The sequence below is a fragment of the Trematomus bernacchii genome, unplaced genomic scaffold (assembly GCF_902827165.1).
Source record: "Trematomus bernacchii unplaced genomic scaffold, fTreBer1.1, whole genome shotgun sequence".
Lineage (NCBI taxonomy): Eukaryota > Metazoa > Chordata > Actinopteri > Perciformes > Nototheniidae > Trematomus > Trematomus bernacchii.
In genome coordinates, this window is record NW_022987469.1 from 3,813,678 (window position 1) to 3,839,601 (window position 25,924).

Genomic DNA, 25,924 nt, shown 5'->3' on the forward strand with positions numbered 1-25,924 from the left:
AACCCCCCCCCCCTTCTCATCACAAACTTTACACAGACCCACCCTTCCAATTATCAACTCCTGTCTTGTTTCCGTAAACTCTTGTGTTCTGCAGCAGCTAAACGTTTTGCAAGCCCCCGTTCGTTTAGTACCTAAAATAATAGACATCGCTTTTTCCAGCTGACAAACCCGACTTTCTGGTCACTTCTTCAATTTTCCAGCCCTTGGGGAGAGACACGGGAGATTCATGTGATTGGTTGTTGGTCGCGTTGCTCGCGTAAACTCCCCAAGCTCAAGACACGCCCACCGCCAAGCGGCAACGCACGCCGCCGTGTGTAGGCTGCGTTAGTTAACCTGAGACTAGGAAGCTGGAGAGGACATGCACAGTCCAATAGAGATGGCAAATCCGGATCCTTTTACGGACTCAGGGTCTTCTGAGTCAGTCATTGAAGAGATCCGGATCATACGAGTCATTTGAGTCATATGAGTCAGCATGACCAAGACCGTAGAAATCCTATTGGTGAAACCGAAAAGTTGTTGCATTTCACGAGCATATTATTATTCCATATATTTTGAATATATATATATAATATCTGCATGTATATTTTCTATTTCGACATGTATATTTTATATTTTATTTTAATTTCTATTCTTGTATATTTTTGTAGTTTTGTTTTATTGTAAAATGCCTTATGCTGCTGTAACAACAACAATTTCCCAATTTGGGATCAATAAAGTTCTATCTATCTATTAAACTGACGTTATATTAACCTCCGCTACACAGTGTATTTTGCTTTAATAAAAAATGTTGATCACAAAAAAAAGGGTTATTTTGCGATTTGGCAAATCTGAGTCTGCTGTTGACTCGTGCATGAGGACGAGTCTGCTGGATCTCTGGATCTGCTGCTATATGGCTACGGCTCCGAGTCCGCACGAGTCTGCTCTGCTGTGTGTTGCACACACAGTGAGTCAGGATTTGCGAATCCGAGTCTGCTGTGGACTCGTGCATGACGACGAGTCTGCTGGATCTCTGGATCTGCTGCTATATGGTTACGGCTCCGAGTCCGCACGAGTCTGATCCGCTGTGTGTTGCAGCGAGTCAGGATTTGCGAATCTGCGAGTCTGCTGTTGGAGCCGTCGGCTCCTCTGAGTCCCCACGAGTCTGCAGGAAGTTTCACTGATCCGCGTCCCCTCCCCTGAGCCAAACGATCACTTCTGGCAGCTATCCTACTTGCTAAAGGGTAGGCAGATGGACTTGGGGTACGTTGTAATGTGATTTTACATGTTATAAAGAGAGTAGCGAGTGACGCAATTTATAGTTTTAATTTGTACGTCACACCAAGTGTGGGACTCAAGGACTCGGGTTAATGGAGAGGGGAGACTCGTCATGACCAGCTCATTTCTAGGATCCGGGTTAATGATCCGGATGAATCAGGACTCGCCCATCTCTACAGTCCAATCAGAAGGTGACACTCTTCTCTTTTTGAGTGTAGCTGTTCTTTGCATCCACAGCTGGACAAAAAGCTCACTACACCATAATGTTATTTAGGAGTGAAAACCTGTGAGGCTGCTGTAGAAATCAAAACGTTTTATGAGCTAAAGGCAAACAGAAGAAACCCTCTCAAATCCCACTGCATCTGCCTTGAAGATTCTTCTCAACCTTAACCTGCAGCTCCTGTATCACTGATCTTAAATACAACATGGTTTATTCTCATCTCCATGCACAAACCCCAGCGAAGACTCTGCTCCCTCTAGTGGTGCAATAGAACAGTGCAGGAATGTGCACGTTGAATAAAGAAAGGGTAATGATAAAAATGACATTCCAGCTGAAGAGATGCATTGAGTCAGGCACTGAATACTTGCAGCAGAGAGGAGTAAACGCTGTCAGTGTTGCAATATAACTCACCCAGGGTGAAAATGTTATTTATTTTAATCTAATAAAAGGTCTGTTTTGAAAACAAACAAAATCAAAGATACAGAACATTTAAAAGATAGATAAATTAAAAGCAAACCATTTTCAAAAGTATATTTACACAATGTAATTACAGATATGATTAGTGCCGATACAACAGGTTAACTGTGTGTTGTCCAGTGTTGGTGGAACTCTTCACCACTACTTCATCAACAATCTCCATGGACTGGTCATCAGCAAGAACATACATTATTGTGGAATTTGTCACTTAGTATTTAAAGATCCAAACATGTCAATCAAAATGAAAAGAAGAATGAACACAATGAAGAACAGCCTGAAGAATCCGCAGCAGCCTGACTTGATGCTCCCCTGCATCTGTTGTGACCCACACAACTGTTGAGTTAAATGATTGGTTTCATAAAATCCTTACCTAAGAAATCAAAATCACATGATCAGACTGATAGTATACGTTTACAAAAGATGAGAGCATCGATGTCACAAACATGGATGTGTAGAGGGAATTGATACGGCGTTGGAGGCGGGGCCCTGTAAATTCATATCAAAGTTACTCAGTAGCTCATGAAGTCCAAACATGTGGACTGCTGGGTTTATTTGAGTATTTGTAATGGGAAGATCATTTACCCAAAAGGTTGCCCATCAAAGTCTCTGGAGAAATGCTATAAGGGGACCAATGGCCAAACAGCCAAGATCGGTTCAGAAGCCCTCTGCAGCCTTCGTTCATTCTTCAGCAGTCACATGCCATCAGGAGCGAGCACTGGCTCCTAACTCTGATGTCATTTTCTCTCACACTCAGTAATAATCTAAACTCACAAATGGGTCTTGTGTCACTAACACCAAGAACAACAGCTACATGGTTATGTTAGTGTACTGTAGTTAGCCAACTCAGAATAACATTAGCATTGGTGTTGCTCTAGCTAAAAGGAGCTAGCTCGACTTATATTGTAGCAGTTGTTGACCTTGCCAGTGCGATTTGTAGAGAGAGTAACGACAGACATCTGTTTTAAATGGAATAGCCTCAAGTAAACATGTCGCAGAGCAGCCAATAATAACCTGTGCACACAATTCATTTTGTGTTTTACAAGCACCCTCGCAGGTGAGAAAAAAGATGCCTTTTCGGACACTTTTAGGGTTTTACCTTTACTGACTACTGTCATTGTTGCATGTTTCATACTTTGCATATCTTAGCCTATTCATTACATATTGTTCTTACTGTACATATCTAGTGACGCCTATTCATATCAGTGCCTGAGCTGATTCATATCTTTCGCTTCGGTTTATTCTACATTTAGATGTATTCTATACTATTGCAGTGCCCGTTAGGGATCTGCTCCTGCTACTTAGCCCTCACATAGACCAGAGCTATTCAACTATATCCATATTGTTCAGGGTCAGAAAGCTAAGGGGCCTCGGACGGACATTTCCCCGAGCCATTATTCAGAGGAAGACAAATTAACCTACTCAACCTTTCTTTGGCCTTATGACCACCTTCTCTATTTCTAATGTGTATTAATTGGCTAGCAGTTTTGATACACACTTCAGATATAGCACATGAGCAAGATCTATGCCTTTTTTTCTTAAAAAGGGGAGAGAAATTAGCAAAATACAAAATGGCAGGGATTGTCCCTGTGCTGCCTGAGATTACTGTGACAGCATGCATGGTAATAAGTGATAGGCTTCTCTCTTTCCCCTGATGGTTGTTGCTGCTGCATGGGGATCAGCCCGCTGGCCACCAGTAGAATAGACGTCCTATAGTGGCTGCTCCATTTTGTATTTGAATGAGCTCTAACCAAAGTCCAACTGTGCAGATCAGGTATCGCACTTTTCTAAAGAACCACTGATCCAAATCACTTCTTACAGTAAGTCAATATGTTTTTTTGCACTTCTGGTTCATCTTTAGATCCTGAACAGCTTTTGTTGTTTCAGCACATGTACTCAGTGCACTGACAACGAGCGCAGTGGTGGAAGGTAAAGCAGCATTTGCTGTGCTTGTTTCTGTGATTCTCTCTACATACAATTAGGATGGGAGACATTATTTTATATAATGGCAGCTGTTTGTCCTACTTGAATGTATGCAATTAAACTGACCCTTGGAACTATGTAGCAATACATGTACCACGTGGCAGTGAGATGTGTCCCAACTCTCTCTTTAAAAGGCACTGGAGCGTACGCACTTCAGAGTGGCACGGGGGGACATGATTGGCTGGAAGGTTAGAGGGCGCGGAAAACACCACTGTCATAGCAAATACTAGTCATGCGAATATGAACTAAAAACAATGACTTTAAGAAGAAGAAAAAAGGCATTTTGAAATAAAAATGACTATCTAATACATACAAAATAACATTAATAATGAAACACCATTTAAAAATAATGAGATGAGTTTCAACTATCTCATCAAATATTTCCCAAATTATCAGTTCATTCATATATTTTACACAATATATTCATATTGTTTTTTTATCTATTCAATATTGGGCTTCAGAGTGTACTGTGTGGGACAGGCACGTGAGACATGATGAAACAGGAACAGGTATGGCTTCAGTTTGGTTTCTGTCTGAACTGTTGCAGTGCAGATTATTGAGCCCGACATGTCAGTGATGTCTGCATTTATAGACAGTACATGACTTGTGCTAAACTAAAGGGCAATAGGGAGATAATATATGTATATGTAAAATATGTAAGGTTCCCCTCTGTGGTACGAATAAAGGTATTCTGATATTCTGAGGGTGCAAAAATATAATGTTGTGCTGATATATGAGGCTAACAGTGGCCTTAACTTAGATATTGTCTATCAAGCACTAGCCAGTGTTCACCATACCTGATGATTACCTTAATCAGAAATACTGTATTATTTTATTAAGTTAGTATTTTGTGAGAAACAGCTTTTTGCTCCCTTTCTATATGTTCAGCTTAACTTGAATGGGTGCCTTTCAGAAACACGACAGTCTTCACTCCAGTGCACCCTGTTCAAAACTCAAGTATTCTAAGGCTGTGGCTGGTCTAATGAACCCCGTTGAGGATGTGATTGCGCAGCAGTTCCTGATCCTGGTTGTGCAGGGTGGGGTTCACGTCCTCGTCCCTAAGCCGGGCGTTCTTCCTGATCTCCTCCAGGGTGTAGTCCTGCACCAGGCTGCCGTTCTCATAGACGGTCACCAGCAGGTCCTGAAAACACAGAGAAATCAGTTTAGACATGTTAACTGCAAAGCTGTTAAACATCATGCATGCAAATTAGTCGCTTTTCGGCGCCTCCCGCTTTTTCAACGCTGATTTGAGTGACTTGTGTAATTCGTGGAGAACCGAAGACTTTTCGTTTTGGGGGGGGGGGGGGTACGGACTGACCGCAAAATAATTAAACAAGCGAGTGCCTGTTTTTCCTGGCCAAGGACAGGTTCCTTGAACACAACACGAGCGTAACGTGTCATCACGTGGTGTATTGCTGACTGAGAGCACTTCAAATATTGCAGTACCCATAAGGAGCCGTACACATGCCGCAGTTTTTGCGTGGCTGTGTCTTTAGTTGTAAGCCCAGTGGCGATTTGTTGTTATTAGCATCTGGTTAGCTAGCTATGCTAACGAATATAAAGAGCTTTTTCTACAACCAGGTGGAAGAGAGCTCTCTCCTGACAGACTGAGAGGCTCTGATAACCTCAGCTCAGTGAGGTAAAGGCACACCTTGATATGATCATTATAAAAAAACAAGAGAATAAAGTAAACAGGTATAAAATACTATATAACAGTAACAGAAAAGTTGTTATTAATAAACAAGAATACAGTTTGAAAGGGGAGTGATTTGTAAAATATCCATAAAGAAAAAGAAATCTGCTTACAGGTCTGTTTCATATGGTGTTGAGAGATGTATCCATAGATCTCTTCATGTTGCTCTCAAAGTGCACCAGATTGATGCTTTTAACGTCCCCCCACTTAAATGATGTCCACATGGATAGGAAACTAAATACATTTGCACACATCTTGCGTCCATATCTTTCTGTTGTGGTGGTCATGCCACACCGTGCACGTGCATGCATGCGCGAGTCATGGTGAGATATCTGGATTGAGAGGTTGCTTTTTCTTTGCACAGCATGAAAGAAAGGCCAAATGAATTGGCTGTGATTTTAGTATTTTTAAGCAGAGGTCAATAATTTGTACGGGCCCCCGGAGGATGTTGAAAAAATTAAAATGTCCCTTGAGAGGAAAAAGGTTCCCCACCCCTGATGTAAATAATAATAAAAACCCTTAATTTATAACTTAACATCTCTGTCTCCTATTGATCTGAGTATATTATAAAGAATAGCCAGTTCATTGAAGCATTATAGCACAGGCTGTTTTTGTTCTGCTTCGAATAGTTCTCTCTTTTTTCACCATACGTGTGTTTGCATCCCTGGAACATATACGGGCTGTATAAAATGTTATAAGGGGATGGAATAAATCAACTTTTTTTTGTTAAAATGTAACTTGTAGTTGTGTTCAGATACTGTTTTTGTCAAATGTTTTGCAATACAATGTGATGCTATATCATGTACTCTGTGTCTGTGGAGAAGCTTTGTTGATCTGAGAAAATAAGTCCAGCCCCTGATGTACAGATTCTGACCACTTTTTTAAATGTCTCTCTTTTTTTCAACCAACAACTTATGAAGGACCAATTATATGGAATCATTTTTGGAGAACACAACACTCACAATTTCAACTATGTAATCTGAAGAAGTTAAAGTAAGGGAGGAGGTGTAGAAAATAAAGACGGGCCCTATGGTGGGCTGACAATGAATGCACATACTTCACATTCAAAATGGATCTGGATTGATTCACATTGGGCTGCACTTTCTCATTTAAATAAAGTGCAGTGTTTTCACTTCCATGTGGCTAATGTTTGAATCAGGGCTGCACCAGAGGGGATTCTGTACCGACAACCAGCACAGGCATGGCCAACCAGACCGGCTCTGGCTTTCAGAAGGTGGGGGGTGTTGTACAGCTCACTGTCGGGGCAGAGCCACCGTCACACTAACCAACCTTCTACACCTTTTGAGAGCATCTGCTCTCTGTTGGTTATAGTTTATCAGATAGCATCTTGATGTTATCAATTTCACATTTATTTCTGTGGACAATGAGAAAGACAACTGTCAACACCTGGATGTATTACTATTTGTAGTAGAGATGCCCCAATCACATTTGTTGCTGCCAAAGTGATAGTTTTTGCTGTTGTTAATTATATTTTTACAAGATTACATTTGAACACATCATGACAATGACATGGTTTACTTTTGGCCAATTCTAATTTTAACAAAACAGATGACTTGACTCAATGACATCTATATAGGCGTTAATGTTATTATAAACACGACATGTGCAGCTCAGACAGTGAGGTGACTAGATCGATCACTCACTCACTCACTCACTCACTCACTCACTCACTCACTCACTCACTCACTCACTCACTCACTCACTCACTCACTCACTCACTCACTCACTCACTCACTCACTCACCTCCTCCGGCTTGCCTGCTCCTCTCTCTATTGTCTCTAGCAGGCCGTCAGAGTTTCTCCTCAGCAGCAGTCGGCCCCTCTTGGAGCCTTTGGATGGGTCGGTCACCGGCTGCTTGTAAACGTCCATCTGGTAAACACATGCAAACTAGTTAAATAAACTCCACATGCTTGTAAGAATATAGAAAAACAGTCTGTGTGAGGATTTCTGTGTCTGTGGTATTTGTATGGATGTTCTTTGAAATTCCTCTTTAATCAACATATCTAATATAGATAATGTAATATTAAAGGTCATGGTTTTCAGCAAAAAAGTGCTTTATTACAGAGCCCCACAGGCAAGTAGGAAGGACAGCAGCTTTACGGTAGACAATTACTTTATTTCCCAGAGTCTTGATTTTGTAGTTTTGCCATTAAAACCGCTTCTTTGATGAAATGGATGACCATAACAGAAATGATCAAAAACACTCTTTCTAAGTTCTTTAGTGATTGCATTAACTTGCCATTTTTGAGAAACGTGTCCGATTAGACTGTTGTTTTTATTGTGTGCCTCACATGCCTTCATTTAGTCTATAAAGTTCATAATTTTACCGGGCATATTAATCTGTTGGAGATCATCTGTTAAACTCAGTTAATGCAGTTTGAAAATCTCCCCCCCCTACATACCCCCTTCCCGTCAGTCTCCACATAGCTGCACTTGAAGGCACAGCTGAGTGTGTCTCTGTTGAGCTTCTGGAGCAGGGAACTGCCACAACCAAAGAAGACGTTCTCAGCACTCCAGCCTTCATCACTCAGCTTCGTGAGAATCTACAGGAAACAAAATAAAATCGTTAAGTTTTGTTTACTTCACTTTTTATATAAATATTTGGAGAAGGACAGTGGAACTTTAAGTGTTTTGTAGTCAAGATAACCGCAACAATGTGTCTTTTAAAAGGATAGGGTTGGCCATTTAAAATATACAATCCTTTTTTTCAATAATTGATTGGACTATGACAAAAAAAACTTGTATATATTTAAAGTGGGTTTCAACAGAGATATGCTCTGTTGTAAAGAAAATCATACCATTTGAATACAAACAAAAAAAGGAGGACAAATAACCTTGTTCAGAGTTTGTGCCATTATTTGTCTGAGTTTTGCCTATCAGCCTTTGTGCTGAGGTCTGGGATACAGTGATTACCTGAGTCACAGTTTCATAGTAAGAGAGCAGACGGGTTAGAACAACCTGAAAACTAAATCATCTTCCATCCTCTGGGCTGGGCTACCAGTGTTTGGAACTGCCCAATCCCAACAATGAACCATGCGAGTACCTTGTACAATTTAATCATGACCAACAGGATGATGGTCGGCACTGCCATTTTCCCCCAAAACTAATTTGAAGAGTGTCAGTTTGACTGTAGATTATTCAAATGTTTCAGTTTTTTTTATCTAAAAAAAATAGTGAAAAGGAGTGCAAGCCTGCTATGCTGTCTGCAGCAGAAGATTTAACTGGGACTGTTTTTGTTACAAAAAGCTGAGTTGGTGATCAAAAAGGTACAACTCAACGTCCAAAAGGAGGGAATATAAGGAGAATATACACTAAATAAGATGTGAAAGAAAAGTCAAGATGAACCCAGACCAGTATGACACCCAAACGTTTTCTCACCTCTTCCACTGAGATGAGGTCGATGCCGTCTCCCTGAATGATCCGCAGGTAGGAAGGCAGAACCTTGAATCCCACAGAGTTCAGAGAACAGCCAAAACGCTCCTCAAGAATCTTGATGACCTGAAAGTGGCATTTCAATGGCTTTATTTTGGAGTTACCACACACGTTGGTATCCAAGTGGACGCAGTAAACATCTTACAACAACGATAATCAGCAGCGAATATTCGGTGTGCGCTTCAACACGTGCATTTCGGTTTATTCAAGGCATTCATTTTGTTATTCTACAGCAGGGGTCTCCAACCTTTTTTAGGATGAGAGCTACTTTAAAAAAATAAAACAAGTCGTGAGCTACTTTTACTCCTCTTTTTTTGTTTTTTGCAGTGTATATATTTAGCACATTTTAACATTATTATATGCTTACCTTTGTGTGCTGTTTTTTTAAACTTGTTTATTCTTATCTTATGTTACCTAGTTAGCACTTTTCTTTCTATTTATGCATATTTTTCTAATCACTCCCCTTTTAAATACAATCTAGTCTCTCTCTCTCTCTCTCTCAGAGGCTGTGTGCTCCTCCGTGGCGATGACGGCTTGCGTTAAAAAACATATTTGTAAAGTGGGGGGACACAAACGGGATTTCGAAAAGTGGGGGGGACTGTCCCCAGTGGAAATTACGCCATGCGTGTGTGTGCGTCAAGTGCAATAAATAAATATGCAAGTTGCAACACACACAGTAAAACTCTGCCCCTCATGTGTTGTATAGGCTGGCATGATAGGCTGTTCAATGGGGCTGATGTGTTGTGTAGATTCTGCCAGGAGGAAAGGTTCAACTCCTTATGAAGCGGTGAGCTGCCGCTCCACATTGCTTTTCTTCCCGACTGCAACGCTGGTCCCGCAAATCAAGCAAGAACGTGATTGGTCGATATTCATTGTGGGGGTGGGAGGAGGGGTGTTAGATAGATATAGAGTTGTAGTAAGTAGATAGACTTCGCTATGATTGAGGTTTCGTTTATGCATAGGGTAGATTCTTTTAATTACATTTCCTTTATTTTTGGTGTATTTTTTACATTTTGGATTTGCTTTGGCGAGCTACTTATTGAGGGCTTGCGAGCTACCGGTAGATCGCGATCGACGTGTTGGAGACCCCTGTTCTACAGTATTGTTGTTTTATAGTTATTTTTTAATGTAAATAACCCAATTTATGTTCTTTGAAATTGAAAAGGATATTGTGTTTGTTACTTTTGTTGCAGTTGTATATATATATGTCTTAAGTGTAATTTGGCTTGGCTTCCTATTTTGTATGGACATGCTTTTATTTTGAAGGCGAGTTAGCGCTGTTGACAGGAAGTTGTTGCTATGGAAACAACGTGACGGAGAAAAGGAGCAGAGATTAACGGAGCAAAGTCATATCTACATATAAAGACGGAGAAAGTAAAGGATAACGTTTATGGTTAAGTGTCAGCACCCCCGGAAGAGGCACAAGCTCTTACGTTGATATTGGAGATTTCAATAAATTCAATTTTAATTTGAATTTTGAAAAAAAAAGAAGAAAAAAAGAATATCCGAATAACGAAATTGAAAACCGAATAGTAGGCCAACGACTGAATATTAGGATATTCGGGTACAGCCCTAATATGCGTTGACTTTATTTTTGAATATCAGATCTCTGCAACCGGCTATAGTTTGCCGGCTTAGTGAGCGTGTGTCTCTGATCCAACCGTGAGCTGTACACCGCAGCCCCCCCCTCTGGACCTCGCTGCGGCTCCTCACTGCAAAGAGTCGGCAGCGGTGCCGCCAAAACACCCGAGCCGTTGCAGCAGTTGCTTTAGGATTTGGCCTCATATATAGCCCTTATGGTGAAAATAATGATGTCCTCGACACCCCACCCCCCAACCACAGAGTGCCCCCACATATCGAATCCTAATTGAATCCGTGCTAGTGATCGATACAACGGGGGGAAAGAAGACGAAAAGTTAAATGAGATGTTAAAAGACATGTTTTTTACAGTTTTTAAAACGTTTTATTGGATTATTTAATTTTCAAGACTAATAGTTTACTTATACTATTACTTCTTATAAAAATGTATATAGTGTTATTATATTGTAGGAGCCATAAAGCTTACTTCGTCTTTGTTTATTATTTGTATTATCATTATTTGTTTACACCAAGTTAATTTGTAATTGTTTATCAATTCACTGGCAATTGTCACATGGGTGTGGTTTATTGTGCTTAATGCACCGGTTATATGTCTGGATTTGTGGAAAGATGGGGGTGAGCTAGGTTCAGACATTTTCTGTTTACCCGTAGGGTCCTGCTTTAGTTATTGTTTGCTTTATTTTCTTCATTAAACCAAATTTCAGAGCCAAATGTAGCCTCGTGGGAGTCACACCCATACTTTGGTGTAAAAGTGTGTAAGAAGATTGCAAACTGAGGGGCTGTAAAACCAAACTAGTCCTACATTATTCTGGTGTCCCTTTTTCCCATTATTTAGTGTGTATAAAGTCTGAGCATTTTTTTTTATTTAAAAAAAAAAAAAAAAAAAAAAAGGAAAGACGGCAATAGGTGGATCTTTTGGAAAGTAAAGTTGGGAGTATTATGCTCCGAGTATGAAGAAGACAGAAGTCCTTTGAGATTCCTCTCAGACCTCTCATAATAAACTTCAGTCTTTCTACTTTAGGTTTAGAGCTCAAATTAGAATGACAACTTCAGTGTGTGTTTCACCTCGATGAGGGTCTCCGCGGGGTCTCCAGAGTCTGGCCTGATGACCAGGCAGGAGTCCTGGCTGCGCTCCATCACGCGCTCCTTCAGCTCGTCTCCCCAGATGTGTTTACAGGCGTGAAAGATGTCGTAGCTGTCACTGACTACAGACACCGGCCCTGAGGAGAACTGGTCCAGGACTCGCTCAAACGCCTCCTTCTCTCTGTTCCTCCCCCAGGAGATGATGGTACTGCATTACAGGAAGTAATGAACACGGTCAGTGGGGCTGGAAATACTCATGCTAGTTCTTCAATTTGATGTCAATGTCATTAACGGTGTTTCCTCATATGTGACCTGCTCTATCGAAATCAGTCGCATTGACCCGAAGACACATTTTGAGTCGTATACACTGTTGGAAAGAGGAGATTCATAGCTTTCTAATGATATCAAGATTTTTGTTGTACTCCAAATATTAAGCAAAATATGTCACATTATATAATGACTGTCACCGAGTCATCATTTTGAGAAAAAGGCCTTCAAAGTTTCCTCTTCTCTGGAATCCATCGATCTGATTGATTATTAGCGGAGCAAATGATCAAAATACTACAGAGGGAAAATATTTCCGTTTGGATTACTGGTGTGGGGGAAGCTCGCGAGTGTGTGAGTGTGTATGTGTGTGTTTGTGTTTTTTTGCATTTGTGTATATTGTGTTTGTCACCCGGGGAAAACACTCACGAGAAACACCGGCTGTTGTTATGCCTGCTGTGACGTTAAGTTACTCCGTTCTCCGCTTGTAATTATGCCGTTACAAGCTTCAAAGTTGTATTTATCATCTGAATTTGCCGAAACAAGTTTAATATTCTGAAAGCCAAGACTTTGTTTATTTGAAATCAGATGAAAACAAACTGTAACGGGCCCTGCCGTGTTATCTATGATTACTATACGCCTTACATTCATAATTTCAGCCGGAGGGAGGGGGGGGCGGCGCTGCGGAAGAGCAGATTGCGAGTGAGAGCCGTCATCTTCCCTTTACAAGCTTCACAAATGTATTTATCGTGTGATTTTGGAAATAAAAGTTTCATATTCTGAAAGCCAAGACTTTGTTTATTTAAAATCAAACAAAACACCCGAACCCCGAAAAAATAGTTTTTTACGCAAATCCACGTTTATTTTGAAATGAGCCGTTGCGACTTCCGACTGATTTCGATAGAGCGGGTCACATATACAGTCAACGACTAATACAATATTAAACAGTTCATGAAGGATATTTTTTTGATTAATTATGATGTACACTTTGGAGTGCAAGATGCACTTGTATGGTGGCAAGAAAAAGTAAGTCAATCCTTTGGAATAACCTTCATTTATGTATAGATTTGTTTGTTATTTTAAAAGGTCTGATCTTCACCTAAGTAAGAAGCTTCACTTCTTCACTACCAGCGCTGCTGACGTTTAATGGGTGTGTTCAATAAAGATATGAAAGATTATTAATGTTTGTGTGTTATTAACTTAAGCACATTGTGTTTGTCTGTAATTGCGACTTGAATGAAGATCAGATCACATTTTATGACAAATTCATGAATAAAATCAGCACGTTCCAAAGGGTTGACATACTGTCATACATACTGTGTCTGTGTGTTATACCTGTGCTCTGCTGCTGGAATGGAGAAGCCGGCCATTGGGCAGCTGTAGTAGCGCTGAGCCATCAGCAGCCCAGCCACGGTGTCTGTACTGCAGAAATTAACCAGGTGGGCCGCTCCACCCAACGCTGCAGACTGGAGAGAGGAGGTGGAGGTAAGGAATCACTTTACTGCTCAAATGGTTTTCTTCCATTTCATTCAAAACAAGTCGCCCTTTAAAAAGGTTCATAATTCAGCAACCATCAATCAGAAACAGGAAAATGATATCCAGTTTGTTTCTGTGGATTTGTTGTTGTTGTTAGAGAGTACACTCAGTTCAGCTTGAGGAACGATTGTCAAAGAGTTATTTTTTGCACTCAGCAATTTTGCACTCAGCAATAACTGTATTATAAACACTGCTTTGACACTCCTCTGCCTCCATGTTGTTCAACAACTGCTGCCTGGTTTTAAAAAAATGTCACGTCAAACTTTCAGTTGAAAGCCGGTCCTATAAGAATTTTATTTTAAAATCCTCTTAAACGCTGTTCAAGAGATTAATAACCAACTTTACATTCCAGCTTCATGCATATTATGCAACACTTTCCTTCTGACTTTCATTTGAGTTCTCTTAATCTAACCTTTGTGCCTTTAATCAGTAATGGGTCCACTAAGCCCAACAACAATTCTATATCGGCAGCATGACACAGCCATAAACACAAAGTAGATATCACAAGATGATCATTTGGTACATTTTCTGTGGAAACACAAACCAGGTACATGGAACATTATGAAAGGAATTCCAGGGGTTCTCGTATCCTCAGTAACAGTGACAGTGATTATAAGGAAATGATCTTAGTGTAAACCTAGTACCTGTACATACAGTACAACATTAGAAGGGGCATGGTGCAAGAGACAGGAATACAATGAGAAACTCTGTTAGCGTATCACTAAAGGAAAACAGGGGGAGAGAGTGTTGCTGACCTCCTGTGAGGAGACCCCTCTGTAGCCAAAGTCATGCAGTTTCAGGTCCAGACCCTCCAGGCTCCCGGAGGTGGCCTTCAGGTGCTTGGCCAGGATCTTCTTAAACTCCCTGGAGATGGTGGCTACTGTGATGGGATACCACATCTGGACCAGCATGGTCTATAGTTGACAGAGGGGGATTAGGGGGTTATGGGTTTTGGAGAGAACAGATAGTGAGTGGGAAATATAAAAGATGCCAGTTGTTGCAAAGAAAGAAATGGAGGATACAGTGACAGTGCTGCTAAACTGATCAGCTGTCAGGTCCAAAGGTGTCTACCTAACACATTAACTATCTAAGCCCCTATTTAGAGACGTTTTAAACAAAGTGCTGGTGAAAGGTTCCAAGGAGGGCAACTGGCCCACTAAAGAGTCCAAAATGTTTTACCTTAAAAGTAATTAAAAAGAATACTAAGAACTGCAGTACTTTTCTTAATTTATATAGGTCAATATAAAAGTTAACATCAAGAGGTCTTTCCTCCTAACATTAACAGTAAGTAGTGGTGAAAAGTAGGTCCTTGTTTTGTAAATGGATCTGTGGCACACTGTGGTTTACCTCAATGTAGTTGGTGAGCCAGTAGAAGTCTGGGTCAGTGTTTTCCACGGTGAAGAGCACGTTGCCTCTGGGAACGATCCTTCCCTCAGGGACAGCTTTGATCCGGATAGGAAGACGGCCATTGTGTTTCTGACGTAGTAACAAGCACATTTACTTCAGGATGGATGTATAGAGATCAATCTTCAGCTGAAAATATTTTTGTATTAAACTGTCCTTTTTACAGAATTATTGATTCATTCATGTAATCATCACGTTCATTTTCCCACTGGAAAATATAGAGCTCATTCTAATGACTTGGTATAATGTTGGATGTTTTATCTGCAGTATCTTTAGAGCAGAGATCCTCTGAGGAGGGTGCAGGATAGTAGTAATATATCATTGAATTGTTTTTCACTTTGAATAAGGTTAATCTCTGGCATGATGATTTCAGTGCTTCAGTAAATGTATATATAAATGTACTTACTTTGTTACATTTCACCACTAAAGGGTAAGGGTAGGGTTTCTGCTGGGTAAGGGTGTGATTAATAACTATGGACAACTGAGGGCAGGCAATTATTACTGAAGTTCCAGTAACCACTGTATGTGTTGAAAATATGCTGTGTGGGCAACTGTAGCTCAGGGGGGTTAGTCCACTGATCTGCAAATCATGGGGTCAGCAGTTAGATCCCACCTTCTGACAACATGTGTCCTCAGGCATACAATTGCAAGCCCAAATTGCTGCCGTAGGGGCAGTCTACAGTATTAAGTGTATTTAAGTTGCTTTGGATAAAAGCGTCAGTTGATAATAATGTAATGTGTATATGATGTCTGCCACTTTCATAGTAACTGTTATAGATGCAATAGGCCACTTCCAGTGATTTACAGTGATTTTCAAAAGCTCTGCGTCATGCCTAGCAGCGCCTCTTAGCTGTTGTGAAGTCACTGTAAATCATAGCTTCTTGTGGCTTATTGCTTACTTTAAGTATACCTCAAGGACTTTCCTCCAGCTCTCCTCATCAAACACAGACTGTTTGAAGTGCATCTGGTAGAACAGCTTGGCTTCTTGAATCTTCTCCTCTGTGATGACTTGGCCTGAATAGAACACACCAGGTTACTACAACCTCGCTCACATGCAGGAAATAGAAAGGATTTACTCAACATCCAGAAAACTGGCAAGCCTGCGCTACGATCACCTTATATGAAAGTGTACCAGTTTAGCTCCTGTTTGTTTCCACATAAGGTTGGATTTATTCAAACATTGGGTACCACTTTACAATAAGAGTACCCTTATAAAGGGTTTACCAATAGTTTGTCATTCATTTATTAATTAGGTTGTGAACACTTTATAAATCATTAATAAGCTTTTATAAGACATGAGATAAAAAGGGCAACTGTGACCGGTTGCTTGACAAATAGTGAGCCCACATTTATCAGTACTACTAAGTCTTATATTGGCTACTTAGCTTACTTCATCTTCTTCTTCACCAGCATCCTTGGTGTCTGTTGCTCACTGAGTTGATTCTCGCTAAGTAGCCAATCTTGCCAAATAGTGAGCCTGTGTTGATGTATGAAAACTATGTTAGAACTGGTTTATAAATGGTTCTTAATGATTAATAAAGTGTTTACAACCTAATTCATAACCTAATTATAAACCCTTTATGAATCCGTTATAAGGGTAGTCTTATTGTAAAGTGGTACCGAACATTGTAACTGACATGTTAGGGGTGTGGACAGCATGTGTGCAGCAGTTTAAACACGAGGCACTGCATTCTCTCATGTTCTTGTTAACACTCATTATCATTTCTCTCTTCTTTCCTATATTGTTCTGTCAAATCATTTCTTCGATCAAAGGGGAGGAACGTACCTAGAAGGTATTTCTTCAGCAGATACTGAAGGCCAAAGAACACACACTCACTGAACTGTGAGCCTTTCTTGCGTCTGCATTCAAAGTAAGAGTAGATTTTGCTGACATTTGGAGGATACTGCTTGTAGTGTGTGATCTGAAAGACACAAAACAGACATGTCAAGCATATTTAAATGATTTGAAACACGTGCAATGTAAGTCTCATGACGTAATTAACCCTTATTATACGAAATACTAATAAATCACTTTATCACACCAGAGTTGTATTGTAAAATGGAATCAAATAAAACTCCAGTATGCACACCAACAAGCTGAAAAGCATAGGAGCGTCTGCGTAACGTGATGTCTGCGTGTACAGTGAACATGTTTCCTGGATCCACGTGGGAACATATGACGACAGTTTGAAGTACAAGTCTCTCTTTGTGCTCTTACAGCTCTAATTGAATAATCAACAGCAACAACCAGTCAGTCACTGGCTCAATTAGCTTCAACAATACATTCTTCTGCTTCATCCTATCCCCCATTTAACTTTCTGCTTATTTTCCCCTTTTCTATCTTCAAGAGAACAAACCCAGAAACACTTAAGTTACAAAACGGGGAAACTCAGGCCTCTTCACTGGAAGCAATATTAAGAGTAGTCATGTATAAGATTACAATACCATTATTTAAGTGAAAGGAAAGTCGAGGAGAGTAGAAAAGTAGTATTTGAATGTCTTTTATTGAAATGAGCATTGCAAAGTCAACACATGATGTTCTTGAAAAGTCATTTTTTGGCATGTCAGTGTTTCTATATTTAGGGAATCCTGGCCAACCAGAGGAGTCACATGAGCTATAGAGTCCAAGCTCCTTTTGGTGTTAGTATGGAGTATGACATGGTGGAGGGGTACTTTCACCTATTCTCATAACGTGTACATGAATGACTAAGACAGACTCTGGAACTCCCTGCCACTACATATCCCACAGTCTGATTCCATAACAACATTCAAAACCCAACTCAAAACCCACCTGTTCAAACTGGCATTCTCATTATGAACTGTACCCTGTGTCTTTTTGTGTCTTTTTGTAGTCCATTTCCTGTTGTTTGTCTTGTTTCACCCCGGCTGACATTTCATTAAATCCACGGTTTTAATGTTCCCTATATTACCCTATGCCCTGTAAGGTGTCCTTGGGTGCTATGAAAGGCGCCCCCCAAATAAAATGTATTATTATTAATCTGACCAACTAAGAGGATTTAAGAATATCTGTATGGTCCGTAAGATCCTGATGAACCATTTCATTTAAACCGATGCCAAGAACTGCTGGATTTTAAAAGCTGCTAAAGAAATGAATATACTGTTAGCCAAATTAAAGATGTAGACCACATTGTGTAATTGTATTTAATATTCCTATTTCCAATGCACTCGTTTACTGCGGTTATCCATAAACAGACACAAAAAAAAACCGCTATCTTGTTCAACATAGCCATTGTTTGGTGTGAGCAGAAAACTAATTTTAGAGTTAAATGACCACAACAATTTATTTGTAGTTAACTTAGGAAACTTTGCACATTTAAGTGTTGAAGTGTTTTTTCAGTTGTTTGACAAATCACATGGATGGCACAACGCTGTATTGTTGTACTTTATATTTGTCCTACATTTCCTATTGAAAATGTTTTGCGCTGGTCTGGGTGTATTTAGCTGAAAGAAAGATATCAAATGCAATACATTATTACATCTTTTTTTTTTAGAAACACTAGGATAGTGGATCTGATCAATCTTGCTTATGTGCATATGAGATTGGATCTCCTTTCAGGACTGGTGGCACACTGAGTGGCATGGCCACTCCATGGAACCTGTTTTCGAGGTGCAGAAAGGATGATGTAACCGGCGGGACATCCTCGTCAATATTCACCATGTTCTTTTGAAGAGGTCACACCTACAGGTGTGGTTAAATAGTTTTACATTTGCTGCCGACCTGAGGGTGAGCTTGGTGTTACAGGTTAACTTTCCCTTTTTACTATGTAACTGTGTTTACATATGTTTGTATATCCCTGGGGATGTATTCACAACATTTTTGAGAATAAGCTGATTGAGCTCCGAATAGTGGCACTTGGCCTAAAAGTGAGTCGAGGCTTCGAAGTGAAACCCTGAAGAAGAGACAGAAACCTGATCGAGTCAATCCCAAAATGGTTCAGATTCTTGTCTTAAATATCTGATTTCTTGTCTTAAATATCTCATTATATTATTTGATATTGATGAAAGAATCCTGTGGCTGTGCTGCTGCTATGGACATAGTTTCAGGAGTCGTTGTTGCTAATAAAAAGACTGTTTGGTCATCATCCAGACCTTTGCCATTTGGCTGCAGTGCAAACCTTTGAATGACATCTAACAGTGACATCTGACATTTAACTCTACTGAGCCGCGCAGAGGCTACTGTGTAGACTAACACAGCATGCCCAAGCAGTGAACTGACTCACATCTCCATTTAGATTCAAAGTTGACTAAAGTGAAAATTAAAGCTAAATGGCAATGTTGGACTCTCTGAAACACAAAACGACACCTTACTGCATTGTAGTAAAAAGGGTTTACATATGGATGTAATTGCGTAATTGAACACAGTTTCTATCTTTTAATGCTGCACATTAAGAATGAAAGACACAGACTTTAAACGGAGACGGAACGGGTGTTATCCGCTACAGTTCCCTATGGCCGTAACGGAACCGCGGAAACGGAGCCCTCAAACGATAACGTGTCCCAAGGTGGGTAGATCTGCGGACGGAACGCTCTGGGGGGTCAAATGGCTCCGTGTATACGCCCTATACGCCATAGCCCCGCCTCTCCCCGTTCCGAGTGTTTCGAGCCAGGTCCCGGTATCTCGCAGGACAGTGCACCCAGCAGGAGCCTCCAGCAGAACCCCCCCGCACGGCAGAGTTTTCGTTAGCCGGTAATTACCGGACTATGACCGGTAAAATATGCTGAAGACCGGCAAATCTAAATATCTCCGGTCAAAATGTTGCTTATGTTTAGGTGTCCTTTGACACACAGGCTAGAACTAGCTAGATTTGGTCGATATGGACATACACGCGAGTGAAGTCTAATCGGACAGGAGAGAGAGATCAGAGATCAGCTGCTGCTGACGGAGACACGCAGCTCTGCATGATCACCTGCAGCTCTGCCCGCTGTGATGGAGCGGCGAGCGGAGCAAAACACACACTTCAAGTTAGATCATCACCCTTAGCTATTTTAATTACCTCTCAAACTACCTAAACTAGTTATAAATATGTTTATTTTTACTCATTACTGGATCAGCCAGCTGCATGAGACGGATACTGACGGGCTGTCAGGAGAGGGGGAGGAAAAGAGAGACTCCGTGTACTATTCTTATATTATTATATAGAGTCGTTATCAATTTGTTTTAAAGCTCAATAAATAACAAAGAAGACCTTTGACCGGCACTTTTCTAATTTTGTCTGGAAGATTTAAACTTTAACGAACATGTTGACCGGCGGAAAAAAACGGAAACTGCCGCACGGTTCCCTCGTCCCTTGGAAGAGGCGGGTGTTTTTCATCTGCTGGTGGACTACCGGGGAGAACGACCTGCTCGGGAGCCAGGCTCAGAGTTAGTGGCAATGGGTGCGGTGCACCTGCCTTTTACACACGCTCGCCTCGGGGAGGGAGAAAAAGAGAAACAGAGGCCGCCGAAACAGCCAGAGCCCTGCCTCTCCCCACCTCTGCTGCTCACCCAAATCTACAGCTCCTCTACCACAACCATCAGCAACAAGTGGACATGGAGAACTACATGAACTACATGTTGCTAAATCCACCGCGGAGAATAAACAGAAGGGCAACCAGGGGGAGGTCTTCTTCGCTGCTTTTGGTGTATTTTGTGGCGGAAGTACAGCGCCACTTACAGGCGGCATATGTACTACAGCGTCTCCAGCGGTCTCGTGTGGAAGGACACGTTTATTGAGCCGATTGCGTGTGGACGGAACACTTTTTTGATATCGAATTCTGTTCGTTTTTGTTTCCTTGTAAAAGGAGCCTTAAGTGAAACTGAGAGCTAAACGGTAAATGAAAGGCGGAGCTTTCATGCAGAAACTACACTACGATGTAGAAGGAAATGTGGGGATTACTGGTTATGCAAATTCAAGAATCACCAAATAAGTATTCTTACTTCTTAGCCGTGTACTGGATTATTTAAGCAGCCTTGAAAAATAGGGTTAAACAAATGTATGTCCTTGCCAAGTTCCTCTCAGGTAGTTTCATTTTTGTTTAAATGCAGTGGTGTCAACCCCTACAATAGAGAGGTAAATATTGTACTTTGACTCAACTACATTACCTTTAGTTACTTTACAGATATGGATTAATGATTAAAATAAATATGATCAACTTCTAATCAAAACATATAATATATATATACATTCTGAAATGGGCCAATCTGCATAATGAGTACTTTTGGTACTTTAAGAATATTTAGATGCCAATACTTTTGTACTTTTACTTGAGTAACATTTTGATTACAGGACTTTTACTAGTAACAGAGTATTCCTACACTCAGGTACTTCTACTTTTACTTAAGTACAAGTTCTGAGTTATTTGTCCACCTCTGGATTTAGGTATCCAATTGAGTTAAATGAAACTGAAAGCTAAACAGAAATTGAAAGGTGGAGCTCTTTCATGCACGAAACTAAACTGCGATGTTTCTACGATAAAGTCTGATTATGCCAATTCAATAATCACCAAATAAGTATTCTTACTTCTTAGCCGTGTTATGGATTATGTAGGGAGATATACTCAAAGCTAGTATGTATTCACTAAACTAAGCATTAACAGGCTTTTAAGCTTAAACTAAAACATCTTTAAAGTAAAGTTACAGTAAATTGTGAAGAATAGTTTCAGGGGGAAACGAAGCCTGGGAACTAGGCAACAGTGGCATCAGAATATGTACAGATAGGTGGGTTCATGTTGTTTAATGACTGCGTGCTGGACTTTACCCGCTGTAACCTCTGCTCCTGTCTGACTGAAGAGCACAACACGCGCACAACGATAGCGTTATAAAACTGCTGCTGTCGCCTTACTTTCAATATTTACCCTACTGTATAAAAAGGTGTTTAGCCACTAACTACAACTCTAACATTCACAACACTCGGCTTAGCCAAAGTGACTGGCGGACGTTAGGTCACTCGTGATGTGAAGCGGGTTGTAGTGGAACACTGAATGGAAGGTGACTCCTAAACAAACTGTTTCATTTCAATTCAATAAGGAGAACAACCCGAAATAGATCAAAAGCGAAACAGAAAAGGAGAACAGGTCCACTCACCTTATAAGAATCCGTCGCGAGCAAGAAATTAAAATCCTGTGCTGCCATTGTTGTTGTGGATGAATGAATGTCACGTCAGTGTCCTCGTAGCAATGTAACTACAGATAACCTGAGCCCGGAACAGCAGCAGAGGAATGAAAAACCTCACGTCGAGTTACTGTGGAGGTGAGCCCTGTGTGTTTCCACTCAACGCAGTTTCAAATGTTACAACAGCACAGCTCCAACACAGCATTAGTCATTTTGTAGGTTGGGGGTTATTGTGAAGGGGCGGGTTTCAGGGTTTCACTACGCATGGCCCCACGCACGTCCCCCTCTCCCCGCCTACGTCATGCTGCGTTTAAGGACAGCAGGGTTTTTTTGGACGACATAAACGAAACACTTGAACGTTTTGGGCAGTTTTCGGAATATGCTGTAGCCTATCTGGCTTTCTTTTAAAATCATCTTTTTACATTATCCAGAAGTTTCTCGTTTGACATGGAGCAGGCAGTTTTGTTGTGACCTTATTTCCCACAATATCTAAAAATAATATATGGAATATTTGTATAATTTGGAGGAAAAAAATACATTTAATTTGATACCCCAATCTTGGCTATGTGCTATGTACAAAACCATAGACAGTCCTGAATCCCCTAATGTGTGTCACGAAAATAATAATGAGGTTTGATTAGTTTTAGCCAAAGAAAACATTTCAATACTATTGTGAAATATTATTCCTGTTTTCCCAACAGACGATGAACTATAATGTCCCTCGTTTGAGCGTTTGAGCCTACAAATATGGCGGCGATCATAGTTTTAGCAGTTTGCCTATAGGTGGCGGACTGAGACACAAATTCAGGCCGGAGTTTGACTCACCCAAACCACTAGAGATGGCAAATCCGGATCATTTTACGGACTCATGGTCTTCTGAGTCAGTCATTGAAGAGATCCGGATCATACGAGTCATTTGAGTCATATGAGTCAGCATGACCAAGACCGTAGAAATCCTATTGGTGAAACCGAAAAGTTGTTGCATTTCACGAGCATATTATTATTCCATATATTTTGAATATACATATATATATTTGTATATATATATATATATATATAATATCTGCATGTATATTTTCTATTTCGACATGTATATTTTATATTTTATATTTTATTTTATTTTTATTTCTATTCTTGCATATTTTGTAGTTTTGTTTTATTGTAAAATGCCTTATGCTGCTGTAACAACAACAATTTCCCAATTTGGGATCAATAAAGTACTATCTATCTATCTATTAAACTGACGTTATATTAACCTCCGCTACACAGTGTATTTTGCTTTAATAAAAAATGTTGATCACAAAAAAAAGGGTTATTTTGCGATTTGGCAAATCTGAGTCTGCGAGTCCGCACTGCTGTGTGTTGCACACACAGTGAGTCAGGATTTGCGAATCCGAGTCTGCTGTGGACTCGTGCATGACGGACGAGTCTGCTGGATCTCTGGATCTGCTGCTATATGGTTACGGCTCCGAGTCCGCACGAGTCTGATCCGCTGTGTGTTGCAGCGAGTCAGGATTTGCGAATCTGCGAATCCGAGTCTGCTGTGTGGACTCGTGCATGACGACGAGTCTGCTGGATCTCTGGATCTGCTGCTATACGGTTACGGCTCCGAGTCCGCACGAGTCTGATCCGCTGTGTGTTGCAGCGAGTCAGGATTTGCGAATCTGCGAATCTGCGAGTCTGCTGTTGGAGCCGTCGGCTCCTCTGAGTCCCCACGAGTCTGCAGGAAGTTTCACTGATCCGCGTCCCCTCCCCTGAGCCAAACGATCACTTCTGGCAGCTATCCTGTGACTGTATACTTGCTAAAGGGTAGGTAGATGGACTTGGGGTACGTTGTAATGTGATTTTACATGTTATAAAGAGAGTAGCGAGTGACGCAATTTATAGTTTTAATTTGTACGTCACACCAAGTGTGGGACTCAATAGCCGCGTTCACACCGGAGTACTTTCACCGTACTTTTCGCGTTTTAGTTCCGTGAGTACCCCTTATGTCGCGTTCACACCAAAAATCGTACTTAATCTCGGGTACTTTTACCCCCATTTTTAGAGCCAGCTCAGAGAGCGTACTTTTCTGTGGGTGAAAAGTGCTCCAAAAGTGCCCCAGTGCTGATTGGCTGGGCGAATTGCAAACCACGCCCGTACAACTCTGAAAATGTTGTGTGGAGACGCCATTGTTTTTCCTCGCTACAAAAACACAACGCTCCGTGCGTTGTGTTTGTTTTTGAAAGCAGTTATGGCAAGCATCAAGAAATGATGAGGAGGTGTCGGCGCTTCTGGAGATCTACGCAGAGGACGCGACCCAGGGAATGCACTGAAGCCAGTTCAGTAGCTTTCACTCGACCTGGGAATGTGCACAGCCCCACGGCACACCGGCTAAAAATAAAGAAACTCGGGCAGGACTACAAACGGCGGATTCAGTGGCCAACGATGACGACCACGACGAAGGTAAAATCAACTACATGCACTGGGGTTTTAATCTGCACAATAATGGTCTCAGATGTACTTTTATTTGCTCAGTAGATCAAGCTAGCCATGCTAGCCATAATAGGCTAACACCGGCACCGAGCACACAGTACACACACACTGTAACTTTGTCTTGAAAGAACGTTACGCATCGAACTGATGTTCACAATCATGTTTATTTCATAATATTCATCATATTTTATGTTTAACTTGCCTCAACAACATTAAACAAAGTTCAAGCATACATGAAGCACTCTTCAAAAAGGAACAATCCTCCGTGTTTGAACCTCTTAAATCGCTGCATAGCCGATTTATTTGGACTGGATTATCCCAGAGAGGCCAAACATTCTTTATAACACAGTTTCAGATTTGTGAAACCTTAATTCTATTTGTGAAAATAAAAAAAAAGGGAGATTTCAGTGCTTTTTTTACATGTAGACCACATTAGACCAGGTCCTGATCTAAAACCACTATACCTAGACTCATCAAATCTGGACTGGATTATCCCAGAGAGTCAAAAGATTCTTTATAACACAGTTTCAGATTTGTGAAACCTTAATTCTATTTGTGAAAATACAAAAAACACATTCCTAGTATGTTGTAAAACTACATGGCGACTAAACTTGTATATTGTATATTGCTTATTTTCCCCTCTTAGGAAAGCGGACACGGGATGCGAATTTCTTTGACACCGCCCAGGCGTTGGAGGACCGGCGTGCCGTGGTGAATGAGTCGCTGCGTGGAGATCAGATGGTGCTGTTCACCAAGGCCCAGGAAACGGAGGACAAGATGCTCACCTCGATGGAGCGCCAGGCAGAAGTGTTCAAGCAGCAGATGGAGCGCCAGCAGCACCAGGATGAAGTGTGGGCGCTGCGCCATGAGGAAGCGTCGGCGCAGCGGCAGGATGAGCGACAAACTGCATTTAATAACAGTTTATTTGGTATAGTTTTTGTAAATACTGACACACGACACACAACGTTGCACTAAGGTGTGCATGCTGCTGAGAATATCCCTACACCTGGGACAGTTTATTTTATACTGTTATTACTGTTATGACTTTATTTTATATATAATGTTTACTGACATGTACAACTGACACTTTATTTACATTTAAAATTGTTCTATTTAATGTTATGTCTTGAGAGTGCAATAAAGAAAACCGACATGGCGATTAAGCTTATTTCTCCTGACACTTTATCTTTAGTGACCGTAGCATCCTATACATCACATGTAAGTGATTATTCTGATACCATCATGTTTCATCGGTTATAAACTGGCAAAGCTTTATTTGTCATTTATTTATCATCAATGTTGCAACCTTGTGGGGGAATGGCAGGGGCACATACACAAATATGACAATTTATATAATTTTAAATATTATTTGACC

The 25,924-nt window shown here is 40.8% G+C and overlaps 1 protein-coding gene across 1 annotated transcript; it reads right to left on the bottom strand.

Moving 5' to 3' along the window:
• Positions 1 to 1,863: 1,863 nt before the first annotated feature.
• Positions 1,864 to 22,310, bottom strand: nampt2 (nicotinamide phosphoribosyltransferase 2). The gene is made up of 11 exons (XM_034143793.1): positions 22,048 to 22,310; positions 16,750 to 16,885; positions 15,874 to 15,977; positions 14,907 to 15,035; positions 14,315 to 14,473; positions 13,359 to 13,489; positions 11,742 to 11,967; positions 9,024 to 9,143; positions 8,048 to 8,188; positions 7,389 to 7,514; positions 1,864 to 5,072 (listed from the first exon to the last, which is right to left on the bottom strand). Exons 1-11 carry the CDS (start codon positions 22,093 to 22,095, stop codon positions 4,911 to 4,913), a joined length of 1,482 nt encoding a protein of 493 aa, XP_033999684.1. The 5' UTR covers positions 22,096 to 22,310; the 3' UTR covers positions 1,864 to 4,910.
• Between the last annotated feature and the right edge of the window lie 3,614 nt (positions 22,311 to 25,924).